This window comes from Trachemys scripta, chromosome 7 (genome assembly GCF_013100865.1).
Source record: "Trachemys scripta elegans isolate TJP31775 chromosome 7, CAS_Tse_1.0, whole genome shotgun sequence".
Taxonomy (NCBI): Eukaryota; Metazoa; Chordata; order Testudines; family Emydidae; genus Trachemys; species Trachemys scripta.
The window spans coordinates 52,068,714-52,088,356 of NC_048304.1; the positions used below are offsets into that span (position 1 = coordinate 52,068,714).

The 19,643-nt window shown below is 58.3% G+C and overlaps 1 protein-coding gene across 6 annotated transcripts in view; it reads right to left on the bottom strand.

The window, feature by feature from the left end:
* RNF123 (ring finger protein 123) overlaps positions 1-19,643 on the bottom strand; it is a 145,629-nt gene that overhangs the window by 62,182 nt on the left and 63,804 nt on the right. For 3 of the 6 annotated variants that reach the window (XM_034775189.1, XM_034775188.1, XM_034775193.1), the window contains exons 22-32: positions 18,824-18,930; positions 18,221-18,413; positions 17,868-17,978; positions 17,004-17,149; positions 15,375-15,458; positions 14,424-14,531; positions 12,541-12,718; positions 10,946-11,020; positions 10,136-10,223; positions 9,687-9,774; positions 9,393-9,477 (exon numbers count right to left, since the gene is read on the bottom strand). In XM_034775189.1, coding sequence (XP_034631080.1) covers positions 9,393-9,477; positions 9,687-9,774; positions 10,136-10,223; positions 10,946-11,020; positions 12,541-12,718; positions 14,424-14,531; positions 15,375-15,458; positions 17,004-17,149; positions 17,868-17,978; positions 18,221-18,413; positions 18,824-18,930 — 1,263 coding nt within the window. The remainder of the gene's footprint in view (positions 1-9,392; positions 9,478-9,686; positions 9,775-10,135; positions 10,224-10,945; positions 11,021-12,540; positions 12,719-14,423; positions 14,532-15,374; positions 15,459-17,003; positions 17,150-17,867; positions 17,979-18,220; positions 18,414-18,823; positions 18,931-19,643) is intronic. The other 3 variants (XM_034775190.1, XM_034775192.1, XM_034775191.1) reach the window with 3 other exon arrangements.

A 19,643-nucleotide genomic window follows, 5' to 3' on the forward strand; every position in this document is an offset into this window, starting at 1 on the left:
CCGTGGGCTGCCAGCACTGCCCTGCATAAACTGGGCCACAGCTGTGCACCGTCACGGCTCTTGCTCCCTTCCTTCCTCCCAGGGGAACAGCAGCCCTGCAGCCAAGTGCTAACCAAGCCTCTCGTGCTCGGCTCCAGAAAGTCCCAGACCAGCTCAGCAGTAACTCTCCTGATGCCAGCATCTCAGTCGCTGCCCCGCGCTCAGACACCCACGCCCTCACGTGGGCCCTGGTCTGCCCGGCTGCACTCAGAAGGCCAGTGAGGAAGGTGTTCCCTCCCTAAGATGGGGCAGAGCCCTCCCCCAGGGCTGCACTCCCGCGGCCCAGGCAGGCTGCTGCAGAGAACCTAAGGCCGTTTCTTGGCACTCCCACCATTGCTCCCCGGCTCAGCCCTCTCGGCGTTGGCAGCCCCCGGGACAAACACACTGGGGCCCAATGGGGCTCAGCCAGCGTCCCTCCCTGGCACAGTTGGGGCTCGGGCCTAGGTACTGCCCAACAGGGAAGGGGAAGGGAGGGGAATGGACACTGCACCGCAGCCCCTAATCACTGCCACAGCCGCAGGGCCCAGCACTGAGCCATGCCTGCTACAGCAGGAGAGCTGTCATGTTCCTGCGTGTGGAGCAGAGCCCCGGCAGGGAAAGCAGATAGCAGCAGCTCCCTGCAGCTGCAGCGCAGTGCCCCCACACATCCTGCTGAGTGGAGCCACCCTACTCTCAGCAGCCAGAGCCCCGCTCCCAGGAGGGACTGACTGGCGCCAACAGTGACCCTGGGACTGGCTCAGACAATAAGCAGCAGGGCCTGAAGCTTCCTGGCCCTTGCCCTCCCCCTTGCAGCAGGGAGCCCGCATGCTGCAGACCAGGGCACTCTTCCCTGCCCTCCTGAGGGATGGAAGGGTGCCTGGCCTGGCAGCGCGCTGCTCCTCTGAACACTCCCTCCTGCCTCTAGCAAGGGCCAAGATGCCCAGGTCTAAGGGAGGTGGGCCTGCTTTCCAGGGCCACCAAGCCGGAAGGGAGCAAGGGCTGTGCCAGCGTGGACTGCCTGCATGGACTCCCAATGGCTCAAGCTGTTTGGGGGGCGCCTCTGGCAGTTGGACCTGGTGCTCTGGGGTGGGGGAGCAGCACTTCCATCAAGCCGCCCCTGAGACACAGCCCATGCAAATGGGAACTGCATTGGAATCAGCCCCTTGTACCCCTGCCCCACCCAGGCAGGGGGCAGGACCCAAGGGCACCTCTGTGGAACGTGCTCCCTTGCAATTAAAGCAGCATTCATTATTGGTTCAGGGGCTGCACAGACCAGCAGTGCCAGGAGCCAGGCCCATTCCTCTGCCTGCTCAGATCTTTCCCAATCAGATGCAGGGGCACCCAGGAGCAGAGCCACACCACCGCTGCCCCTGGGGGTGCAGCAAGCGTGCCACACAGCTGCCAGCACGGGACATGGGGATATTGCCATGGCGCTTTCTAGCCCACAGGTCAAGGCAGAGGCTGGTGCAGCTCATACCCAGGATCTGCCAGCTCTGTCCACCCTCCAGTCACAGCAACTCCCCCATCTCTCAGGCAGGAGGCAGCCGCCCTGCTCCATGAGTCACAAAGCCACCCCTATGGTGATGGCAGCCCTAGGTGAGTGGCTCCCCTCTGCACAGCTGCAGCAGGGGCTCAGGGCACTGGCATGAGCTGCCCCCTCTCCCTGGCACAGACCTGAGATGAAGGCCAAGGAGCCCCTCCCCCGCCAGGGCTCCCACCAGGACTGGAGTGGGTGGGGGGAGGGCCAGAGGCACACCTGGAGGGGAAGCACCACCAGGGGACTAAGAGCTACTGCACCACCACACAAGACAGGGCCGAGCAAACAGCTAACTTACGCTGGAGGCTAGCAACAGACAGATCTCCTGAGCCCCCAAGAGAGAGAGAGAGAGAGAGAGAGACACAGACAAGAGAGTGGCATTACAGAGGGGGCAGTGCTGCCTGGGTGCAGTACCTATGGCTGCAGGGCCCTACACCCACACCCAGAGCGGCGCGCCAGCCGCTGACCTGGCATCACCAGAGCTCTCCACCGGATGAGAGCGAGGCCCAGCATCTCGTGCACGCACGCACACACACCCTCCCCCACCGGAGGCCCAGCGGCTTGTATGCGCACACACTCCCCCCCAGCCCCCCCTCCAGAGCCCAGCTGCACATGCGCCCCAAGACCCAGCGGCTTGTGTGCGCGTGTACACACACACACACACACACACACACGCACGCCCCCAAGGCCCAGTGGCCCTCACACAGCTCCACGTAGGGAGCAGAGCTCCAGGGGCTGAGCAGCAAAGGGAACAGACAAAGGGAGGACAAAGGAAGATGCCACAGTCACTCCTCTATTAACCAGCACCCTGCATGGGCATGCCAGGCACCTGGGTGGCCGTGTGACATTTGGATTTGTTTGTTGTTCTGTGGCCTCCACTGCCACTAGTGCAGCTGGTTTGCCCAGGGCTTGGGTGGAGACGGGGCGCTTGGGAACAGCATGGCCTGCTTACAGAACTTGCTGGCTCCCCAGTGAACAGACCAAGACTGGCCCTTCCAACTCCCGGTTGGCTGGAGACAGGGCGACACTGCTCCAGTCACTGCTGCAGCAAAGCCGGTTGCGGCCAGCTGCCCTGGCCCCCGCTGCTGTCCACAAGCAAGGCCCCAGGCCACAACAGCACAAGAGTGCGATGGAACAAGGGCACCAGGGTATGGAGAAGGGAACAGGCCCCACTCAGGCTTCTGCCTTCGTATGCTCCCTGGTGTCCCAAGAAGCCTCTGCTCACGCCTCCTCCATCACCTGCTGAAGAACCCCTGGCTCAGCATTTGCACACTGCTGGGGCTGTTCCCAGCACCCCCGGCTGGGCCTGCTGGACACATCCCTGCTTCCCCACCAGTAGGGCACCGCTAGATCCCGGCACCAGACCCCACCCCCCCATACCGCCCCCAATGCTGTGAGCACTTTGGCACCAGACCCCACTCTCCCCCCAGGCTGTGAGTGCCCCAGCATGAGACACTGCTCCCAATGCCGCAAGTGTCTTGTGCCAGACCCCACTCTCCCCCTCCACAGCCGCAATTGCCCTGGCGCCAGATAAGACGGTTACTCACCGTTGTAACTGTTGTTCTTCGAGATGTGTTGCTCATATCCATTCCATTAGGTGTGCGCGCGCCGCGTGCACGATCGTCGGAAGATTTTCTACCCTAGCAACACCGTCGGGTCGGCTGTGGAGCCCCCTAGAGTGGCGCCTTCATGGCACTGAATATATACCCCAGCCGACCCGGCGCCCCCTCAGTTCCTTCTTGCCGGCTACTCCGACAGTGGGGACGGGAGGCGGGTTTGGAATGGATATGAGCAACACATCTCGAAGAACAACAGTTACAACGGTGAGTAACCGTCTTTTCTTCTTCGAGTGCTTGCTCATATCCATTCCATTAGGTGACTCCCAAGCCCAACTTAGGTGGTGGGGTCGGAGTGAGACATTGCTGTGTGCAAAACCGCTGACCCGAATGCAGCATCGTCCCTGGACTGCTGCACTAGTGCATAGTGAGCTGTAAACGTGTGGACTGATGACCAAACCGCCGCTCTACAAATGTCCTGTATCGGAACATGTGCCAGGAAAGCAGTCGAGGAGGCTTGGGCCCTCGTGGAGTGAGCGGTGAGGTGCGGTGCTGAGACACCTGCCAGGTCATAGCAAGTCCGGATGCAAGACGTAATCCAGGAGGATAGGCGTTGTGAGGAGACCGGTGAGCCTTTCATTCGGTCGGCCACTGCAACGAAGAGTTGCGTCGTCTTTCTAAAGTGCTTTGTGCGGTCAATATAGAAGGCCAGGGCCCTTCGTACGTCCAGGGAATGCAAACGTTGATCCTGGCGAGTGGCATGTGGTTTGGGATAAAAGACCGGGAGAAATATATCCTGGTTGATATGAAAAGGAGAAACCACCTTAGGGAGAAAGGCAGGATGTGGACGAAGCTGCACTTTATCCTTATGAAAAACTGTGTAAGGGGGCTCAGATGTAAGCGCCCTGAGTTCAGAAACGCGCCTTGCTGAGGTGATGGCTACGAGGAAGGCTGTCTTCCAGGATAGGTACAGAAGTGAACATGTGGCCAGTGGCTCGAATGGAGGACCTGTGAGCTTGGAGAGAACCAGGTTGAGGTCCCACGTCGGGACGGGCTGACGTTGTTGTGGGTACATCCGGTCTAAGCCCTTGAGGAATCTAACGACCATCGGGTTAGAGAATACCGAGGACGCGAGTTCCCCTGGGTGAAAGGCCGATATAGCGGCCAGGTGAACTCTAATTGAAGATATCGCCAACCCCTGCTGTTTTAGGGAGAGGAGATATTCCAAAATGAGAGGAATGGGTGCCTGCAACGGGGACGTGGCTCGTTGTTCGCACCAACAGGAGAACCGCTTCCACTTGGCCAGGTACGTGGTGCGTGTTGAGGGCTTCCTACTGCTCAGCAGAATCTGTTGGACAGAGTGCGAGCATTGCTGCTCTGCCTGGGTGAACCATGGAGCAGCCACGCTGTGAGGTGGAGTGATTTCAGGTCGGGGTGACGCAGCCGGCCGTGGTCCTGAGAGATGAGATCCGGACATAATGGAAGCGGGATCGGTGTCTGAACCGAGAGTTCCAACAGTGTGGTGTACCAATGTTGTCTCGGCCACGCTGGAGCGATCAGAATTACCTGTGCCTGGTCTCTGCGCAATTTGAGCAGTACCTTGTGGACCAGAGGAAACGGAGGGAAGGCATAAAACAGGTGGTTTTTCCAGGGAAGGAGAAACGCATCCGAGAGGGAGCCCGGAGCTCGACCTTGTAGGGAGCAGAACACGTGGCACTTCCTGTTGTCTCGAGATGCAAACAGGTCTATCTGGGGAAACCCCCACTTCTGGAAGATGGAATGTATGATGTCCGGACGGATAGACCACTCGTGCGTCTGGAAGGACCTGCTGAGTCGGTCCGCTAGAGTGTTCTGGACTCCAGGGAGGAACGATGCCGTGAGATGGATTGAGTGGGCGATGCAGAAGTCCCACAGGCGAATGGCCTCTTGGCATAGAATTGACGAACGTGCTCCTCCTTGCTTGTTGATGTAAAACATGGCCGTGGTGTTGTCGATGAGAACTAACACACAACGGCCACGTAGGAGATTGAGAAATGCTTGGCACGCCAGGCGTACCGCCATCAGTTCCCGAACATTGATATGCAGGGCTAACTGGGGTGCAGTCCACAGGCCCTGGGTATGGTGTTCGTTGAGATGGGCGCCCCAACCCAGAGATGAAGCGTCTGTGACCAGGTGCAGAGAGGGTTGTGGGGTGTGAAAAGGCATCCCCTCGCAGACCACATTGTGATCTAGCCACCAGGTGAGGGAGGTCAGGACCGAGTTCGGGACCGTGACCACCATGTTCAGGCTGTCCCGATGTGGGCGGTATATTGATGACACCCAGGTTTGAAGTGGGCGAAGCCGAAGTCTGGCATGCCTGGTTACGTACGTGCAGGAAGCCATGTGACCCAGCAGGGTGAGGCACGACCTCACCGTGGTAGTTGGGAAGGCCTTGAGCCCTTGAATGAGGTTCTTGATGGTGCCAAAGCGGTTGTCTGGCAGGATGGCTTGTGCACGTCTGGAGTCTAGAACTGCGCCGATGAATTCTATTCTCTGGGTAGGTTCTAGAGTGGATTTGTCCTTGTTGAGTAGGATGCCCAACTCGTTGAATGTGTGCACTATTATGTGGACGTGAGCTTGAACTTGCTCCTTGGTGCGACCGCGTACCAGCCAGTCGTCTAGGTACGGGAACACCTGTATCCCTTGTCGACGAAGGTACGCTGCCACGACAGCCATACATTTCGTGAACACTCTTGGGGCCGAGGATAGGCCGAAGGGAAGGACTGCAAATTGGTAGTGCACCGTGTTTACCACGAATCGCAGGAAGCGTCTGTGAGGTGGGTAAATTGTGATGTGAAAGTATGCGTCTTTCATGTCGAGGGCGGCGAACCAGTCTCCAGGATCGAGGGAAGGGATAATGGCCCCCAAAGAGACCATGCGGAACTTCAACTTTACTACGAATTTGTTGAGTCCGCGCAAGTCCAAGATGGGCCGCAGACCTCCTTTGGACTTGGGGATCAGGAAGTAACGGGAATAAAATCCCCTGCCCCTTAACTCTATCGGAACCTCCTCTATGGCCCCCAGGGCCAGGAGCGTAGAAACCTCCTGTATAAGAAGTTGCTCGTGAGAAGGGTCCCTGAAGAGGGACGGGGAAGGGGGGTGGGAGGGAGGGATAGAAGAAAACTGGATAGCGTATCCCCTCTCCACCGTGCGGAGGACCCAACGGTCCGAAGTTATAAGGGACCAGGCACGGTGGAAGTGGGAGAGGCGATCCCGGAAGGAGGGGGCTGGATCCTGGGGGATGACTGGGGCGCCGTCCTCGACCGCACCTTCAAAAGTTCTGCCTGGGGCCTGAAGGTGGTCTAGGTGGCCCCTGGTTCTGGCCTGGTTGAGGGCCGGTCCACCTTCTCCTACCACCTCGCCCTCGCCTCCGGGCCGAGTCCTGTCTCTGACGAGGCGGGGGGGGGTAGAAGCGCTGAGGCTGCGGCCTAAATGGTCTGCGCTGAGGGCCCGCAACATGCATCCCCAGGGAGCGCATGATTGTTCTCGAGTCCTTGAGGCTCTGCAGGCGAGAGTCCGTCTTGTCCGAGAACAATCCATGTCCCTCAAAGGGCAGATCCTGTAGGGTTTGTTGCAGCTCCGGAGGCAAACCCGAAACCTGAAGCCAGGAGATCCTCCGCATAGCGATACCCGAAGCCAGGGTCCTCGCAGCCGAGTCCGCTATGTCCAAGGAGGCCTGCAAGGAGGTCCGAGCCACCTTCTTACCCTCCTCTACCATGGCTCCAAACTCCTCCCTGGACTCTTGGGGAACCAACTCCTTAAACTTCCCCATAGAGTTCCAGGAGTTAAAGTTGTAGCGGCTCAGGAGCGCCTGCTGGTTCGCCGCTCTAAGTTGCAGCCCTCCGGCTGAGTAAACTTTACGGCCAAACAAATCGAGTCGCTTAGCCTCCTTTGATTTAGGCGCTGCAGCCTGCTGACCGTGGCGCTCTCTTGCGTTCACTGATGCCACCACCAGTGAACACGGTTGGGGGTGGGTATACAAGTACCCGTAGTCTTTAGACGGGACAAAGTATTTCCTTTCCACCCCTCTCGCTGTGGGTGGGATAGAGGCAGGAGTTTGCCATATCGTATCTGCATTGGCCTGTATCGTGCGGATCAGGGGTAACGCCACCCTCGATGGGGCATCCGCTCCGAGGATGTTCATGATAGGGTCCTGCACCTCCACTATCTCCTCCGCCTGCAGGTCCATATTACGGGCCATCCTACGCAGGAGATCCTGGTGAGCCCGAAGATCTATCGGAGGAGGACCTGTACATGATGTGCCCGCCACTGCCTCATCCGGAGAGGAAGAGGAAGATGCCTCCGGTGGTACAGGATCCAAGGGAGGGTCCTGGTCCCCCTGCTCCTGGGCCGGAGCATCACCTGTGCTTGGGTCCATGGCGTCGGGTGGCGTGGACACGGAAGCCTCCATGCCCCCTGGCGGAGGCCGAGAGATGGTGGACTCCGGGGCCCTTCTAACGGAGTGACCCGAGCGAGAGGTCGAGGGTATTGGAGCCCCTTGCTCCTGGTGGTACGCCCACGGGGTCCAAAACGACCAGTGAGATGGGCCATGAGAATGGTCCTCTGTCATCTCCTGCCAATGGCCCATCTCGACAGGTCTTCCGAGGAGTGAGACACCGATCTTGATGGCCATGGCGGTGCCGAGAGAGACGAAACGATTCCCGTGGGCTGCGGTGCCGCACGGTGCCGGTCCGGAGATGATCTATCTCTACGCGGTGCCGGCAAACGGTGCCGGGACCGCGATCGGTGCCGATGACCTCGTCGGTGCCGGGAGCCGGATCTGGACCTCGACGAGGACCTGGAGTATGCCCGGTGCCGGGAGCGGCCTCTCGACGTCGAGCGTCGACCGTAGCGGTGCCGAGAACTACGTCTCGACGTTGAGCGGTGCCGACGATCATAGCGGTGCCGAGACGTAGAGCGGTGCCGCGACGAAGATCTTGGCCGCGAGTACAACCGGTGCCGAGGTGATATTCGGTGCCGGGACTGCGAGCGGCGTGGGGACCTGCTTCGGGACCTGGACCGGTGCCGAGGTTCCAGCCCTTGCGATGGAGGGCGCATCAAGGCAGGTTTCCCCCTCGACTGGACCAGGCGAGTCAACGGTGCCGTCGGTGCCGGTGGTTGAGGCGGTGCCGGCTCCGTGAGAGCTATCAAGTCTCTCGCCGCCGTGAAGGTCTCTGGAGTCGACGGGAGTTGTATCACCGCCGGTCTCGGTGGAGACGCTATCTGCACCGGACTCAACGGCCTCGACGCCGGAGTCGACAGTGCTGGAGGCACCTGTTTTCGGTGCTCCACCGGCGGACTCGGCTCTACCCCCGGCACTGGGGGAGCCGGCGTCTTCGGCACGGAGGCCCCCGTCTTATGGGCTTTTTTATGCCCCGGGGATAATGACCGGCGTCGAGGCACTTGCTGCGGTGCCGACGAGGTCCGGTGCCGGGGAGGCTTGTCCGACACCACTCGCGTGGTCGGCATGGCCGGTGCTGCCGGGGCACTGCGCACCGAGGCGCTAGGTGCCGGGGCTTGGCTTGTAGAGGGAGTGTCCGGACTAAGTGCCGCCTCCATCAGGAGTTGCCGGAGCCGAAAGTCCCGCTCTTTCTTGGTCCTTGGTCTGAAGGCCTTACAGATCTTGCACTTATCTGTTTGATGGGACTCTCCCAGGCACTTCAGACAGGAGTCGTGCGGGTCGCTCGTGGGCATAGGCTTAGCGCAGGAGGCGCACTGCTTGAAGCCGGGAGCGTTGGGCATGAGCCCGGGCCCGCGGCCGGGGGAGAAAGGGGGAGACGACCCCCTTAATCCCCTGGACTACTATAACAACTAGAACAACTTTAAAAACTATTTAACTATTTAACTATAAACACTAGAACTATAACTATAACTACAACTGCGAATAACTAACTAAGCTAGGGAGAGTGGAGGACAGCTATGCCGCGCTCCACAGTTCCAACGACCGTCAGGGGCGGTAAGAAGGAACTGAGGGGGCGCCGGGTCGGCTGGGGTATATATTCAGCGCCATGAAGGCGCCACTCTAGGGGGCTCCACAGCCGACCCGACGGTGTTGCTAGGGTAGAAAATCTTCCGACGATCGTGCACGCGGCGCGCGCACACCTAATGGAATGGATATGAGCAAGCACTCGAAGAAGAACCCAGCCTCCCCCCCAATGTCGTGAGCGCTCCAGCACCAGACACCCTCACCCCCGCAATGTTGTGAGCGCCCCGGCGCAAGACCCTGCCCCAACCCCACTCACTCTGCAGGCTGGGGAGATTGGCATCCTCGGGCTTGGTTTTCAGCAGGTGCGGGAGCCGCGTGTACCTGTATCCAAACCCACAGCCCTGCAACGGGGGAGACAAGGGAAAGGTTAGGGCAGGGCTCCCCAGGCCACTACGGCAGAGCGCTGAGCTGTGCCAGGCAGGCTGAAGGGGACACCGCAGGTGCTGCCCAGCCTGCCAGGGAGAGGGCTGAGACCTCTAGCCTGCAGCTGAGCGATGGCCCCAGAGGCATGGGACTAGGCTCCTGGCAGCGACAGGTAGTGGGACCTTACCCGCCACAGCCGAACAAGGATCCAGTTGGTCTGCGCCCATGGCCGCTGCTCGTAGGGAGCCAGCAGGTTCCTCATCATGGATATTCGCCTACCAGATGGAAGGGACAGGTTGGCAGCCAGGAATATAGGGAGGGCAGGGTGGCACATTCGGGGCTCCTAGTGGGAAGGGAGAATGGCAGGGCACCAATGTCTGTAGGGCCAGCACACCCGGGGGAGGAGCGGGACCAGCACCTGCGGCACACCCGGGGGACGGGTTAAAATTAAGCTATATCTTCCCATCCCCAGCTAGTCTGATCTACCCCAGCAGCCATAATCACTGCTACTGCCCTTAGCCCAGCCTGCTCCAGCCCAGGGACCTCTCAGCCCCATTGTCCTGACCCCCACTCTTACAGTCCCAGCTCCTTTGCCCCAGCTCCCCATGGCAGTTCAGGGTGCGGGTCGCGACTTACTGTTCCTCTGGGATCCTCTCCACGGCCCGCAGCGAGTGTGGGTAGCAGACGTAGCTGGCCAGCGCCTGCATCAGAGAGTCCCGGATGTCTGAGGGCAGATGAGAAGGGCTAGGCTGATGCAGCAGGGCCAGGCCCATGGCTGAGCAGTGCAGGGAGCCAGGGAAGGGACTGGCCTCCGGCAGAAGGGACAAGTGGCATTTTAAATGGTACAATCCGGGGGCTAGCTAGGGCCCTAGTAACACAGGCAACGGGTCCCCTCCTGCAGGATCGCTCCATCCTGCGGCCTCCCAAGCCCTGCCAGGCCAGGGGCCAAGCTTGGAGCCACCTCAGGCCTTCTCCAGTCACAGGGGAACTGCCTAGTCCCTGCTCATCTCTGCCCATCACCTGCACAACGGGGAGGTCATGGATTCCCCTACCCCATGCAGCTGGGAAATGCAAGACCTCTCTGAGAAATGGCCAGTCTGCACCCAGCCAAGACTCCAGGGATGGTGCTAAGAACCTCCAGACAGCTGCCCAGGGTTTGCCATCGGCAGAGGAGCCCGCCCAGGAGAACCCACCCCATGCCAGTAGCTAGGACTCTCTGCCCCCCTTCCCTTCCCCTACTAATGCAATAACCTCAGCAATTGCTAGGAAAGCCACCCCAGGGTGCCCAGCAGCCCTGACACAGCCAGCCTGCCCCCTTTGCTGCACTCCAGCAGGCCCTTGCTGCTCCAGGGCAGGGTCTGGCAGCAAGCTGGGGGCTGGTCATTGCCGGGCCCTCACCCCCAACAGGCAGAGCAGTCACCAGTCACCCCAAGAGAGCAGCCTCACCAGTGCCGACGATCCTGGAGTCAGCAAAGTGCTTGGCCAGGATGGCAGCAAGACGCGTCAGAGTCTCTTCATAGCCTGCAAGGAAAGGGATTGAGCAGGTGGAGAGGGGCACAGTCCCACGCCCTCAGGCAGCCACGGGAACCACCCCTGCTGCGGAGTTGGGCGGCAGAGTCGGTTCCTATGTAATATAACTAAGTCTCACCCATGTGGGGCAGCGATAACCATGGGAACAGTAACTGACAGGGCATCTCTGCCTGAGTCTGCAGAGAGCCTGACATCATCGCTCTGAGGGGGCCGTTTTGAGTCAGCCTCCCCGGATGTAGCGGCTGCCAGGTGCCTGGAGAATTCAGCAAAAGGCCAGCCATGCAAATAACCAACAGTTCCAAGTCTTAGCTGCGCATATGGGGATGAGGGGTGCTGGACATAGGGAACCCCCAGCACAGCAGGGAAGGACAGGAGGCAGCTCCGGGATGCTCAGGATAGCACTCCTGAGCCCAACTGCCCCTTCGAGCTGGGAACACAAAGGGTATGGCTCCTGCAGCTGGCTCAGCAATGCAGCCCTGAGTGGCCCATGTGCTCAAGGGATACAGTTAGGAGCAATGTAACATTGTGCTACACGCTGCTAGAAAACATTGCCAGGGTGGGCCCCCACTGGGGATGCTGGACACTGCCATTCTCTGCCTCAGGGTTTGAACCCTTCAGGAGCAGGGCTCTGGCTCCATGGCACACCAGGCTGGGCTGGATAAGAGGAGCTGGCAGGTCTGGGAGTCCCTTCAATCAGCTGTACACACAGGGCCATTTTGGAGTAGCACTTCGGCAGCAGCGGGCCAGCCAGGCCAGGCACTGCACTCGCTGACAGAGCCCAGGCCAGCGTCGCCCTCAGACCTTCTCGCTCCCCAGTAGGCACAGCCCTCATCCTAGGGGGATGCCCACATCGGCCCCATGCTGCCTCTCGCTGGGAGAGAAGCAGTGTATCACCCACCTGCCTGCCCACCCTCCTTCCCTCCTCAAAGAGCAAGCAGATTTTCACTCAAACCCGCCAGAACAACACACCAAACGGCCTCCTCCCTGACATAGGAGCACATGGCACAGAACCAGGGGGCGCTGGAGCAGGCTTGGGCAACCTGGCTCTCAGACCCAAAGGACTCAACAGGGAGGCTTGCATTGCCATTGGCTACGCAAAGAGCCAGGAGTAGCCCCCCCCACCCCAGTCACCATTGTGGCAAGCTAGACACCCACAGGGCAAACTCCACAACACACTGCAGGAGCAGCATACAATAAAGGCAATACAATGGCCAAAGACAGCCTGGTCTCCTGGCTGCCTGCAGGTCCCCAAATGACGCAGGCGGAGGGCGAGCAGGTGACCAAGCCCAGGAAATCCCAATGGGCCCCTTTGGAACTCCAGTCTAACTCAACAAGCTGCACTCCCCCCCCCAGGAAATGGCCAGCACTTGGTGCAGAGATGAGCACATGGCAGGGGAAGCAGCCCCGCCGTCTCCTGGGAGCTCGCAGCCAGGGCACAGCTTTGTCCTGCCCAGCACCATGCCCAGCCCAGCATAAGTCAGCAGTGATGGCAGCGCGAGCCCCCTCCTCACCGGGTAGCTCCTCCATGCTATGGACAGGGCTGAAGTAGTTCTTCAGCGCGCTGTAGCTGTTCATGGCCACACTGAGGTAGAACTCCGGCATGAAGGCGAAGAGCGAGCCCGTCCTGTCCCCGTGCTCAATGGTGCGGATGCACACTCGCAGCAACCAGTATATGTCCTGCATCTTCTCCTGCCGGGGAGAACACAGCCACGAAAGACTCAGCTTCCACCCCAGGCAGGCCAGAAAAGGTTCTAGGCAACATACCAAAGTGACTGTTGCTGTGGGCATGAAGGATAAGAGGCTGAAAACTGAGTGGAGAGCCCCAGCACCATGCCATGTGGATAGCCACGGGCAGCTCAACCCAAAGCAGCTTTGAACCAGAGAATGGAAGCTAAGCGTGAAAGAAGAAAGCAGAGTGCTGTCATCTTGGACTCCAACTCAGACAACACCTGGATGCATCTGTAAAACTTCTAGCAAGCTGCGTCACCCTTAAATTGGGCTGGTCAGCCATAAGCAGATTCAGCAGGCACCTAACTAGACCTTTTACGCGTACACCATGACACAGTGGATCAACAGCTGCCTAGACAATAACTATAACAATAAATGTTCATGGGAAAACATTCAAAAGAGAAAGAAAAGGACTGGGTTTGTTCAAGCAAAAAGCCCTACTGGTATAACTCAAGGACTGGGTTAGGATCATGCCTGGCAAACAAAAGAGGAATGGGACCATAAGTTAGTAACCCAAAACCGGTGTCGAGAATTAGGCCCAATGGTAAAAAATGAGGGAAGGTGCTATTTTGCCCATTACTTTTTTTGAGGTTCCTTAACAGACTTTTGGGGACAAACGAAAAAGCTGCCGAACAACAAATGCTAGCTGGGAGATGGACTGCCCAAAAGTAGTGAGCTGTCACCCTCACAATTTCCAGGGCCTCCAGGAGCCATCACTGGGCCTTTACTGTCCGAATTCTGAAAAATGTTCTGACCAGACTGGGTCAGAGAAAGGGAGCCAAAACACATCGCTGTCTCCACCAGTTCCAGCTAAACCCCAATCACCCCCTGGGATGAAGATATTGGTGTCTGTCTCTTCCCCCTCCTCCCCCCTGCTTTACGTTTTCCTAGCCCTCTTTTTCCTTCTGTTTAAGGACCATATGCTCTGCAACACTGCTGTAAGCCTGTAACCAAAAACACAGCTAAAAGCAATTCCCTGGACAGACCTGTGCAGGGACAAGTTGCCAAGTGCGGAAGTGGCTGATCAGACCACATGCTGAGCCCGTGTTTCTCCATCAACGAGGGTGCAAGTCAGAGCCAGCCCCGGAGACGGAAGCTGCATTTTCTCTTTGTGTTTTTTTCCCCTTTTCATGTGCTTGTCTCGCTCTGTTTTGTAGGAAAGGGGACTGAACTTTAACAGCAGTGGCAGCTCCAGCCCATTCCAACTCACGGTTTCTCTTTTCCCCAAAGAGAATAGCTAGTACCATCTTTACTTCCACCTAAGGCTTAGTCCCGGGGGAGGGGTTACTGAGAAAGGCTCTACAGTTCAAAGAGGGGGAATGAGGGTAGGAGAAGAAATATTGTTACAATGAAAGCCCCACTTAACTTCACATTTCCAGTATTTTAACTGGGTTTCCTTCTTTTTCTAGATCTTTACTGAAATGCTGACTGGTTTGTAATGGTGCATTTGCCATGGTACTAGCTGACTGAGGTCTCTGCTCACCCTGCCCCAAATTAACATTAAAGAGTTTTAAACAGGAACAGTGGCAGGGTCACGTTTACCCCTGGGACTTTCTGGGCCCATATAGTCCATCAAAATCAAAACCACAGCTCAGAATTTCACAAGGGTCAGGCTGAACCACTGCCCACCTTCCCCCAGGCTCCTCTCACCACGCGCTTCTCTCACCTTGGAGTAGATGGTGACGTTGATCCAGGCTAGCCGGCGACTCAGGTGGTTAAGTTTCTCTGAGAAAACCTTCTGGCTTTTCACCAGCTCCTCATAGATGTCCCTCCTCTGAAAGAAGCATAGCAGGTGTGAGGAGCCCCTCCCTGACCGGACTGGCACGGTGCAGAGCAGAATGGACAGGACACAAGAGGTTCCCCCTTCTATGGTTTGCAAGGGAGGACAGAGGGGCCGGAGCCTAGTCTTGCCCAGCCAAGAGGCATCCATGTGAAGGCTGGGGGAGTGGAAGCCAGAAGCAGAGCAACACCCAGGTGGGATCCATCGCTGCCCTGACCAGCAAGAACCCCAGGACCAGGAACCTTGGCCAGGTATTAGCCCCTAGGTGTCCAAGTGCTTTCAAATCACCTGCTCTAAGAGGTGGCCTTTGTAGGACTGGTCAGATGGAGTTACCCTCCATCTGCAGGAGCCCTGAGCCAGAAACCATTCTGGGCATTTCCTGTCTGGTATCTCGGTGGCACCACCAGCCAGGTGTCCTTCCACTAAGCCCCAGTGCTGCATGTGGCGGTGCCCAGCCCCAAAAGCTGGGGGTGGGAGGCATCTATGCCATGGGCTGGGTTTGGAGGGTTATTTTATTTAATACTCTTGGGGATAGAAACTCTACACCCTGTAACAGACCAGTCTGGTGCACCTGTCCCATGAGGTAGGGCCCTCAGCCTGCGAGCCCCAGAGGTAAATGGAGAGCAACACCCGTGCTTTTGTTCCTCCTGGCCTGCTGCTGGGGCCTGCACTCTAGGGAAGCAGCAACTGGACCACACAGTGCACATGTCCCTCCTCCCTGCCAGCCTCCTTGCAGCCCCCGGCTTGAGCTATCCTCCGGCAGAGCCCTTTGCCACAGGGCTCTGCCAAGGTTACAAAGATGGAAGTTGGGAGGGGTCTACCGGAGGGACTCCTTACCCTCTTTGGACATCGGCTAATCTTCTCCTCTGTGTCCTTCAGTGCCAGGGCATATTCGTTTACATCATCGGACACACCCACCATCTGAAAGGCAAGAGGGGACCAGTGATGCCAGCACAGAGCTTTTCCAGAATGGTCAAGAGCAGCCCGACCCCGGAGAGCAGCAACTCGGCCAGCATCGTGGAGCTCCGGTCCCCTGGCTGGGCTGCTCTCAGCAGCCTGACCCCTGAGAGCAGCAAACCATCCATAGACTCATAGAATATCAGGGTTGGAAGGGACCTCAGGAGGTCATCTAGTCCAACCCCCTGCTCAAAGCAGGGCCAATCCCCAACTAAATCATCCCAGCCAGGGCTTTGTCAAGCCTGACCTTAAAAACCTCTAAGAAAGGAGATTCTACCCCCTCCCTAGGTAACCCATTCCAGTGCTTCATCACCCTCCTAGTGAAAAAGTTTTTCCTAATATCCAACCTAAACCTCCCCCACTGCAACTTGAGACCATTACTCCTTGTTCTGTCATCAGGTACCACTGAGAACAGTCTAGATCCAACCTCTTTGGAACCCCCTTTCAGGTAGTTGAAAGCAGCTAGCAAATCCCTCCTCATTCTTCTCTTCCCGTTCTGCCAGCCGGAGCGCCAGGAGCCAGCCCATGGCCCCGTTCCGCCGGCACCACTTTTGGGGAATACGGTCAGGGGAAGCGGCCGCTTCCCCTGAACCCCACTAGCTACGCTACTGGTTGGATATTAGGAAAAACTTTTTCACTATGAGGGTGGTGAAGCACTGGAATAGGTTACCTAGGGAGGGGGTGGAATCTCCTTCCTTAGAGGTTTTTAAGGTCAGGCTTGACAAAGCCCTGGCTGGGATGAGTTAGTGGGGAATTGGTCCTGCTTTGAGCAGGGGGTTGGACTAGATGACCTCCTGAGGTCCCTTCCAACCCTGATATTCTATGATTCTAAGGGGGTCAGAAGGCTGGAGCTGTTGTGATTTGCTCTCACTGCAGATACAGGAGCAATTCCTCCTCATCAAACCCAGCCACTTGCTCAAACATAGCGAAAGCTAAAGGACCAAAAGTAAGACCTATGCTAGCTTGTAACACTCTATGCTATGCTAGTAGTGAGCCCTGCGCTGTCCTGGATTGAACTGGGTGGACTGAGCACAGACGTCCAGATCCCAACGTGCCCTGGGCTGCTCAGGTGAACAGCCATCTGGCCCAGCATCCCTGTGCTCTAGGCCCCAGCATGCTCCTGTTACTCAGTTCCCATTCTCCAGGAAAGGGATTCAGCCCTACTGCTAATGGGGGGGAGGGAGGAGAAAAGGGCTGGAGATCAGGGACTCAGCTGCAACCTCCGGTGACACTGAAGCATAGCAAATGCAATTTGGAACAGGATCTGCAGTCCCTACTGGAGACACATGGTCCCCTCCTGCCAGAGCCATCACCCCAGGATGAGTGCAACAACAAAAGAAACAGGGCTGTGCCACAAACAGACGTGCACACCAGCCAAGGTGGCCCTCCCTCTCTGGTGGCTCGATGGGCACAAGGGAGCTGGCTCACTGCAAGGACCCACGGGTGCCGGCCCGAGTGTGGGGCAGCACGACAAGGGCTGTGACCTTCTCCCCTATGGATCATGCTCACCTTACCAAGCTGCTGGTGGACGCTGAGGTTGTACATCATCACTATTCCATCCAGGATCTCCAGAAGGGAGTTCTCAGTGATTGACTGCTCCGGCTCCTCGGGGGGTCTCCCCAGTAACAGACCCTCATTTCCATGGCTGCCTTCTACTGCAACCCAGCCCCGAGACAGAAGAGTTTTCTCAGCAGCGTCACTGGCAGTGCGAGGCCTGTACGCCTCCCAGACAATGCATTGCCCCAGTGTGCAGTGTTCTCAGGGACCATGCCCATAGCACAGCTCCCTCCCCCTCCATGCCTTTCCCCAGTCCTCGTTCCCTCTCTACAAGTCTGGGGGCCTCACACAAAAGGGCCAAGCTGGCTCTCAGAGTGTGAGCAGTGCTCCTGTCTGACATGCTACTGCAGTCCGGCCCTGCACACAGCCCCTATCCTCCCCAGGCCAAGGAGGGAAGTGCCTGGCAAACACTCATTGAGCAGAACGGCGTGAGCCTCCAACCCTTCCAACTGCATGCTGGGAAAGGACGGGGCACAACTGGGGCATTCCAGGCACTGCCAGGCAAATGAGCCAAACCCAACAGCTTCTGCCAAAATCAGAGTGAGACTAAGATCATCAAGAGTTGGCAGGGCCGGGAACTCAGCCCCAAGGTCTGCGTTACATGCCATTAGTCCACAGTGCTGAGTGCCTCGGATTACAGACTTGGGCCCCACCACCTGGGCTCTAACCTGCCCACATGTGAGCCCCGAGCCCCACCGCCTGGCCTGCCCCTGCACTGCAGCAGCTGGGGCTGAGTCCTCAGCCACCGGGCTCACCTCCTCGCCTTTGGGTAGGCAACCGGATGATTTTTAAAGAAAATACAGGCACTTTGATAACCTGCTTCAGGAGAGACTTCACCAGCCCAGACTGCCTGCACCAGGACCAGCGCTGCCGTGACCAGCGCTGCCATGACCAGCGCACGGACGCACCCCGGCTCTCCTGCAGCTCCTGCAAGCAGGGCCATGCCCAAGTCATTGCCAGCCCCCAGCACCTCCAGGCTTTGAGCAACATACACTGAGCTCACCAGCTGAGCGACAACTCCTCAGTCAGACAGTGAGCAATTGCTGCCACCCTTTCTCAGCTAGGCTCAGGGCTGATCCATTCCCCGGGGACTGGCTGGGCCTTTTCCTTTGCCTGCTTCCCCCACCCCTACCTGACACCTTGGCAAGCATGCAGTGGGAACTACTCACTGTCATCCTCTGTCCGCTGCTCCACACTCAGCATGCGTGCTTTCATCTTCTCCAGGGTTCCCAGGGACCGCCGCGGGTTCATCAGGCTGACGGCAGCTGTACTGAGGAAGCGGTTGGCACGGCCCAGGGTGGGTGAGCTGAGCCAACTGGGCCTGGCAAGGGCACCACCAATGGCCAGTGCTGCAACTGGGCGCTGAGACATAGAAGGTCAGAAATGTAAGCAGCTCCATTCGTTAGGCTGACCTCTGACTCCAAGCCCTCCATCTCCAAGGGTCGCAACTGTGCCAGCCCAAAAGCTTCCCTAGCTTCCCAGGGCTAATGTGACAGACGCCAGCTTGCTCCCTCCCTCCCTGCCGCAACTGGGCTGGCTGTGTAGGACCAACAGGATGCAGCACCCTGCTCCAGCCACACAGGGAGCAGAGCTGTGCAGAGATGGAATCGCCTTTACGGGTACTTCTCTGATGGCAGCAACACTTGAACACTGGACACCGGAAGCCGCCAGGCTCACTCAGCAGGGACTGGAGCAGTAGGGCCAAGTCCCCTCTCTTCCCCATCATGTGGCTTCTCTAGCCGCTGCTGGGGGCACATGCCCACGGGGCCCACCTGGGCTGTGGACGTTGCAGACTCCTCATCCTCATCCAGGTCGTCCATGGTCACAGCCTGCAGCTCCGCAGGATCAATCAGGATATTTGCTTTCAAAGCCAGGTCATCTGCGTGAAAGGAGCCATGGGATCAGGGTTCGCTGTGGACCCGCTCTCTTGGAGCGCAAAATGGCACACGGCCAGCCCCAGAGGGTACGGGAAGGGAGACACTGACGCTGTCCCAGTGAAGTCACAGCTTCTGGTCCCTTTGCTCTCCCCACCCCTGCCATTTCACGTGAGCCTACGCTCCTCTCCACTACTCCCTAGCTGGGCTAGCACTGTCCAAGTCTGCTACACCAGAAGCAGGGCTGGTACTGCCATCACACATCCCTGGCACAACCCCACTATGACAATAGCAACGGTGCAGAACTGGCGGCAGCCCCGGCTCTGCCCACTGCGGCAGCCCCGTGAGAGGCCATGGGCAGGCTCCAGGGACCAGACATGCCTGAGCTGGAGGAATGAGCCAGAGCTGCAGAGCAAGCAGAAGGGGCACTCCTGGGAGATGGAGCAGTACCCCCAGCCGGGGCACACACCAGGGCACTGTTCTGCACCGTCTAACCTAGGGAAGATCCTGTCCATTACTGCAGCGCTGCCTGCACAGTGAGATCCCAGCACCCCCATTCCAGCTCCCCAGGTGGCACTTGTGTCCCACAGTGCACAAACAGCTGTGGGAAAGCCAGAAAGCTAAACCAAGGCAATAGTACTGCCAGCCTGGCATGCAGGTAGGCCACGCTGTGGGTCCAGGTTCCTCCGTTGCTGCCCAGGTTTCACAGCAAGGCAAT